Source organism: Montipora capricornis, chromosome 8 (genome assembly GCF_036669925.1).
Source record: "Montipora capricornis isolate CH-2021 chromosome 8, ASM3666992v2, whole genome shotgun sequence".
Taxonomy (NCBI): Eukaryota; Metazoa; Cnidaria; class Anthozoa; order Scleractinia; family Acroporidae; genus Montipora; species Montipora capricornis.
Window position 1 is genome coordinate 44,218,886 of NC_090890.1, and position 7,500 is coordinate 44,226,385.

At 38.8% G+C, this 7,500-nt stretch overlaps 1 protein-coding gene across 1 annotated transcript in view; it reads right to left on the reverse strand.

Moving 5' to 3' along the window:
- LOC138014059 (polycystin-1-like protein 2) overlaps positions 1-2,813 on the reverse strand; it is a 33,324-nt gene extending 30,511 nt beyond the window's left edge. Inside the window, exons 1-4 of the mRNA XM_068861088.1 lie at positions 2,750-2,813; positions 2,401-2,562; positions 1,722-2,282; positions 515-630 (exon numbers count right to left, since the gene is read on the reverse strand). Of these exons, the coding sequence (XP_068717189.1) occupies positions 515-630; positions 1,722-2,282; positions 2,401-2,562; positions 2,750-2,813 (903 nt within the window). The remainder of the gene's footprint in view (positions 1-514; positions 631-1,721; positions 2,283-2,400; positions 2,563-2,749) is intronic.
- Positions 2,814-7,500: the final 4,687 nt, after the last annotated feature.

Sequence of the window (7,500 nt, forward strand, 5' to 3'; positions counted from 1 at the left end):
ACTCATCTGGTACTAAATTTGTTCGTCTTTTAGGAAAATTATGAGTCTGAGACGCGAGACGCGCAGGTAGATGGATCACTGCTTGGTGCTCAACTATTGTAAGGGAAATGAGTCTGATTTGCATCACAATTCGCAACTCATTCCCATTTGAATGTTTGTGAACCAGGACTCGCTTTTAAACTGAGGCATGCAGCAACTCGGAAATGGGCTATTCATAACCGTTATTAGATCACTCATATTATACTATTATATATATCCTTCTATCGTTAATAATGAAATAATCCATTCAGTAAATGAATGCCAAAAAAAATAGACGAAAGATTTGAAACATTTTTGAAGCTAGATCAACTGTACCATTTTGACTTGATTTTTGTGTAATTCACTATATTATCGAAGTCACTGTGACAAAGATAATGAATGGGTAAATATAATTAATTTTACGCACTTTGAGCATTATATTAAATATTGCACTTGGTTAAATTTGTTCTAATTTTATTGATTTTAGAAGCCTTACCTGAGATTCGGTAAAGCTCACAAAAGTCTTGTGTTGCGAAGAAGAAGCGTTTAGAAACCGTAGATCAAATTTGATATCTATCCATCGAAAGACCAGTCGGAATGGCACTGCAGACACTAAATGTGACAATGAAGATGAATTCATAAGAGAAATAGTTCTCATGAAATGTTATTTAAAATAAAAGAAGGAACGAGAGGTCTTTGCTATATTGTGAAGAGAAAGTAGAAGATGCAGGTCAAATTTAATATCTTATCTATTGAAAGACGAGACCGGCAAGAACTGCAGACTAAAATATTACAGAGTTAACGACGGTTACGGCAACGACAAAGCAGCCCTCAGAAAAGAATATTATTGGTTGAAAGATTCCGAAATAATCTTGCTGCACGTGCGAAGCGCATTTTAGCAAATATTCTTCCCCGACATCATATTCTTGCTGTACTCTGCATAACGACAAAATCACCAAATTTGAAGTTTTGACGACAACGAGAGCATAACAAATCATGATGAGCCTCTCATTCTCTATTTTTGTTCCTAAACCACTCGTACCAATTTATTTCTAAGATACTTGGCCTACATTTACCGACGTGAACAAGATAGAATAATCGCGAAAGAATTTATGATACTGCGGCAAAGTTGAGTTACGGAGCTTAAGCAACGACAACGCCGACGGCAACGAGAACGTCCCATGATTTGCATACTGATTTAGTTGGCAAAAACAATAGCTTTGCACGCCCTGCAAGTGCGTTTTTCACTTCTGTCCATTTCTTTGCCGTCGTCTGCTAAACAACATCGTGAAATAGCCAAATTTGAGGTTTTATGGAGGAAGTTAGCCCTTAGAGATAAATTTTCATTTTCTCCCCTTAATTAAGCGCCGTTCCATCCGACCAGTGTAATTTTTGAGGAAGAACCGCACCCTCGTCATATTAAAAAGGTTGAAATGGTCACGTAGTGATTCCAAAAACGTGAATTTATATTTTTAGATGTCGTTCTCGTTGCAATTGCCGTCGTCGTTGCTTAAGCTCCTTATTCTGAGATGACGTTTTCATGGACGTCGTCGCCGGTCGTAGATATTTAAGTCCCTATTTTTTGCGATGGAGGTAGGGTACTGATATGAAAAGAGTTTTCATTTCAAAAAGGAGCTAGAGAGGCCTATCTAAACTTTGGCGTTGCTCTAATCTACCTTCCAAAATGTTGCGGTTGAGCCTACCTTCAATAGGAGTTACAGGACGTTGAGTTGTGCTTGGCTGTGGCTGGAATATTGAGGAGCTTATGACTACCTTTGCCTTTGATGATGGCAAAGGTTTGGAAGTTGAATTTATTGCAGAAGTTAAAGACGTCAAGGCTTGAGATAAACTCTTCAAATTAACTAGAGTCTGTGAGATCTCAGATGAAGTGAATGCAGATGCCCTAGATGTCATATTTTGAGCTGCACTGTTATCGGTGAAATTGAAAGTCGAAAATTGAACAGGCACTGAACTCGTGAGAAGCTGGTTTGAATTAATTACAGACGCCGAAGGCGTCGCAACTTGGGATAAACTGTTCAACTGTGAGGTCTCTTTTGAAGTGAACACAGATGCCGTGGCTGTTGCATCTTGACTAGCTGTATCGGTGAAATTGAAGGTCGGAAATTGAACAGGCACTGAACTCGTGAGAAGCTGGTTTGAATTAATTACAGACGCCGAAGGCGTCGCAACTTGGGATAAACTGTTCAACTGTGAGGTCTCTTTTGAAGTGAACACAGATGCCGTGGCTGTTGCATCTTGACTAGCTGTATCGGTGAAATTGAAGGTCGGAAATTGTTCAGACACTGAAGTCGTAAGAAGCTGGTTTGAGTTGATTGCAGAGGTTGAAAGCTTCGGAGCTTGAATTGAGAGACTAACACTAACCGAATTTGAGTGAGAACTTGTTTGGTACAACGTTACAGATTGCAATGTGTCTATCAGGAGTGAAAGTGTAGTAATGAAGAGTATTGCTGAAGATACTGGTCTCCTTTTCGTTTGCTTCATCGACGATTGATTTAAAGTCAGTAATCACACATCCAAAATAATCTGAAAGATGAAAGAAGAGAAAGGAATAAACAACAACAATATTTAGGAATTTTTCTTTGAAAATTACACGTTGGCTGTAATTTAGTTTGGTGTTAACAAACACCTAATGGGTTGCCCAAACATTCAATGTATAATTCACGTGTTTATCACTGTCAATTGGTGAATACACAAATATACATTATCTTACTTTCAGCATGCTTATCACCAGAGACGCATTTTGCGTATGATTTTTTTAATGCTCTTTCTTGCATCGCGGCCCGTGAATACCAGGCTTGTAAAAATAAAACTCGCATAAACGGCTCATCGCCAAAGAACTAAGTTAGCCAATACAGCCGGACAAAGCACATTAAAACAAGGTGTTATGCTTCGAATTTCAACTAAAACGGCTTATCGCTTTGTATAAGTAACGGTATTAAGGCTAAATAGAAATAAACAAAACCGAAGTGAACTTGTGCTTCTTCGTTTTCAGGTTCTATTTATAAACAACAGATAATACATATATTTAGGCAACCCTGGGGTGGAGGGATGGTTCATTTGCCTCCCACCAGTGTGGCCCGGGTTCGATTCCCAGACTTGGCGTCATATGTGGGTTGAGTTTGTTAGTTCTGCACGGAGAGGTTTTCTCCTGTACTCCGATATTCCCCTCTCCTCAAAAACTAACACTTGACTTGATTTGCGTTAATTGTTGATTTCAGTATACAACGTCTCCAATTAGTCCTCCAGTGCTATAGAACGACCAAACACTTAAATAAAGCTCCTTTCCTTTCCTTTCTTTTCCTTTCCTCGATTATTTATTTGTCAAAAAGCTTTGTGCTTGACAACAGTTCCTGTCCTGGTGTGTTCCAAGATGGAGATCCGTTTTGAAGTTGACACTTATTTGGGTCGCACAAAACACCATAACGACAGTTTTTCATACTTACCTCGCCAAATTCAAACAGTTGATAATGACTTGTATTTTCGACATCAGGAAAAAAGCCATATATATTATACCAGCTGATTGGTGCTTTTGATGCGGAATGATTCCCCTGTCGATTAGATTTCTAAGATCTGTAATGAACTTTTAATTATTGAACATTTTCTCCCTTGAATCAAAGTATAATACTGTAAAGAGTTTATAAGTAAAGAAAAGTTAATCCAAGAATAATTTTTAGGACGCCTCAAAAGCTTCAATCAAAAGACGACTTTGGAAAAAAATAAAAAAACAACAAATTATTATTCGAACGTGCTATAATTATCTTAAACCGACGGCTGCTTGCAAATAGCATTCGTAATAGGTTCCAACGTTATTGACATTAACAACGTGACATAAATGGACGAGATTACACGGCGCTTTACCATTAATCTATTCAAGTAATAAACTTTTTTTTGGAAATTGACGTTTTCCCGGAAAACATGTAGGAACGGAACCACCATTAATCAACTGAATTAAAAGAAAAAAAAAGGTTCTAAAAATACTTATTGCAAACATTGCATCTTTCGAGAGGTCATCTTTAAATTGTCATTGTTTACTGTTGAACAGCAGTAAAAAGAGAAAGAGTCTTCAATGTAGTTTTAATTAATGTTGTTATTGGAGTTCCAACTACCTAAAAATGCTGCCGAACAAACTTTTATAATGATTTTCTTCACGCTTATGAATTCAAAATACGAGGGCTATGTTATATAGCTCAGTTAATGATGACCGTTTTACTAATATGTTATTGTTTATCTTCCTGTTTCCTTTTTGTCCTATTTCAGTTCAACTGTGAACTTTCCCTAATGTTGCTAAACTTCCCGTCGGTTTACGGTCGTTTGATCAGTCCAACTTTAGACATTTCACTTTAAAGAGAAAAATTTGATCAACAAAAAGACTCGTTAAGTACTTCACTAAAAAAAACTTCTTTGACTTCTTAACCTCATGCAACATTAATTACTTTTTCTTGGGCTACACTAATAATTTTGGTGCAGTTTTAAACATTTTGTCGCGCGAACTAAGTTCCTATTTTCAAACATTATGACGATGCAGTCGTAACCTCAGCCAATACTGTTAACGCGCCGGCGTATCATGCTTCACAGAGTAAGGAGAACACCTCAGATTAAATTTGCATAACAACACTAATTTCTTTCAGAAGATTGGATGACGGCAAAACACTCCGAACATGTTGACTTTAAGTCGATAATGGACCTCCAAGGAACTGAGATAAGACTGACCGTGAATCAATTCCGATTTAATCGTATTACAATATACTATTTGCTGGCACAAGATATCCACCATTAATCGCTCCTTTTGTTCGTCAGGTTTGTCAGCCAGCCCAGTTGGTGGGAACGAGCGAAAAAATAGTCCGTCGGAATCAAGACAAAAGCCAGCGCGAGAAAAATACAAATAGAGCACGAAACGTTAAGAGGAGGCTCCCGAGCACTCTATCGCACTAGCTTTTTCTTTGATTCGGGCTATTTGCCTGAAACAGTTTACCCCAAAAGTGGATTGTGCATCTGTGCACATGTCAGTTAAATAGAAGGACAAGAACTTAACAGGGATCTCTGAAAGGGGCAGTGACTCAGCCCTTTCAATGTTCTGTTATCGGATTTTAACGCCCTGTTGTGAACCCGATTATCGACTTGTAATTATTGCATCCATTTTAAGAGAGTATTTGACTCAAGCAATACGCCAATAACGGCTACACTGGAACAATGCAGTTTATGGGAATTTCCTACGCATGCTATCTATAGAATAGAACTGTAGGCCTGGAAAGTCCATTGGTTATCATTGTAGACCAAACTCGGAAACTCAATCAGTAATAAGAATTAAAACAGGACTGCGAGTACACTATTTAGCGGTTGTCAAGTCGTATTCAATGGACTTTTAATGACTGTTCCAGAAGTTACTCAGTTGAGCACAACCCAATCATGATCTACATCTATATCTACATGCTACAGCGCTCGGCAAATACGGCTGTTTTTGCTTACGTGGCCTTATATACCATAAGCCTCCTTGAAACATCACTGGAATGCCCAACCGTCCACATTTTGCTGGAGAATTCAGGCCACACCACAACGCAACATCATACTGAAAATATTCCTAAATTGTGTTCACATTACATGTGGTCAGTGAAAGAAACTGGCTTTGACAGATGGATTTCGAGAAACGTTATACCCAGACCAAATTTACCTCATTTTTCAGAAAGGGTGAATGAATATCTTCAAGGGGGAAAACTAGATTATTTGTCTGATTTGTGCCGAAGGGCACAGTGTTAACCATGAAGAGAGGAAGATCGCTGCTGCGGGAACATTCTGGAAGTATTTTTCTTTGGTTTACAAACACAAATGGTAACAGGTATAAGCTAGTAGCTGAAGGCAGTGGATGAATGCTTGAGGGGCAGGCACCATGTTTCCTTGTTCAGTAATAGCAAGTAAAAGCAAACCTGTCCATCTAAATATCAAGCAGAAGGAAACGGTCACCTTTTGTATGAAGAAAAGAGATGGCGCTGCTCGGATCATACGAAGGCTATATTGGTTCCGGTGTTGGAATCCACTCTATGTTCAGTCAGTCCGTACGTAGACTTCCTTTGCCGTAAATATTCCGGCAAGAAAATGTTTGCATGCAAATCCAATATTGAACTAGCCCTATCAATCGATTGGCAAGCCAAAATTTTCGTGTCTATCGTGAAAAAAACAACTGCATTTTCGGGATGAATTTTTATGAGCCGCAAAGAAATATGGTAATTAACTCGCCCAGGCTTCAACGGAATCCCATCCAATCCAGTATTGATTAGTCGCATTCATGACCGCTTGAGATTGCACAAAATGGTTTCGCAAAATCGGCAGCTTTACCAAAGCTCACTTGGTTGCCGGACAACAAAACGAATTTGTTTTCTTACCTGTCCGTGTTTTAAAATACTAGCCCAGTTACGACACCTAATACGCCAGCACGGTCTTGGAAATGCCCAAATGACAAAGAATTAAAGAAATTACACGAAGGGCCTTTGTGCAAGATGATATTGAGTGCTTGTAGATTTGGAGGCTGTATATTGAAAGCAACAAATTAAATCAAACAACAGCGTTAAAAAAAAAACTAAACTGGAAGAAAGCAATCGCATGTATAAGATTTCTATGGCTGGTGTAGAGACTTCGCTATTGGAAGGCAATCGCGATGACCACTAGACCACAGAAGACTACGTGACAAACAGGGGCGGAAATATTTCTTAAAGAATTGTTTGCGTGACGGAAATGAATTTTTCCTGTTTTCGTTGCATGCAATACCACTCCCGGTTATCGTATCACTCTGTTACACATCCCATCAGGGTAAGTACATGATTTTATAATTCTCCCGGTATTGTCAAGGAAAAGTATTAAATATTTTTAAATACCATCGTAGAAACTTGTAAAGCATCTGTTTACTGGTTTTGATTTGAATCAATGCAGTTAACAATAGTCTTAAATGTGAACAACTATTCTACGATCGCAGTTAACCCGATAGTTGGGTCACGGAATGTGGAATTTGGACACCTACGAAACTAAACTGAATATTCACCAAGATACTGTAACACACAAAACACTGAAATGCTGTGAACTTAAAAGGAAATCGGCTTAAAATCCCTCGAACAAAGTGAAGGCTACTTGAACCTCTTGTTGACATAAAGTTGTGGTGTGCCGTTTTTTAACTCGTGGATACGCGAAGCGTAGGAACGAGTTGTTGTGGGCACTGCGATTTGGAAATGTGCCACTCGTCACTAAGGTGTAGACATTCTTCAGTCGTAATTAGTTGGCCCGGAACAAGAACGCTCGACATTTGCCGTAGATCAATCGTTTCCGAGAGCCCTTGCGATCGAATGTCTCTCCCGCTCTGCGTGCAGCTTTTTCACAAAGGGCAAGACGATTCTATTTGTAAGTGGCTTCAATTGGACTTCGAATGTTTCAAATGGGTGCCACATAACCTCCTGGATATCACTGGGTCTTAATAAA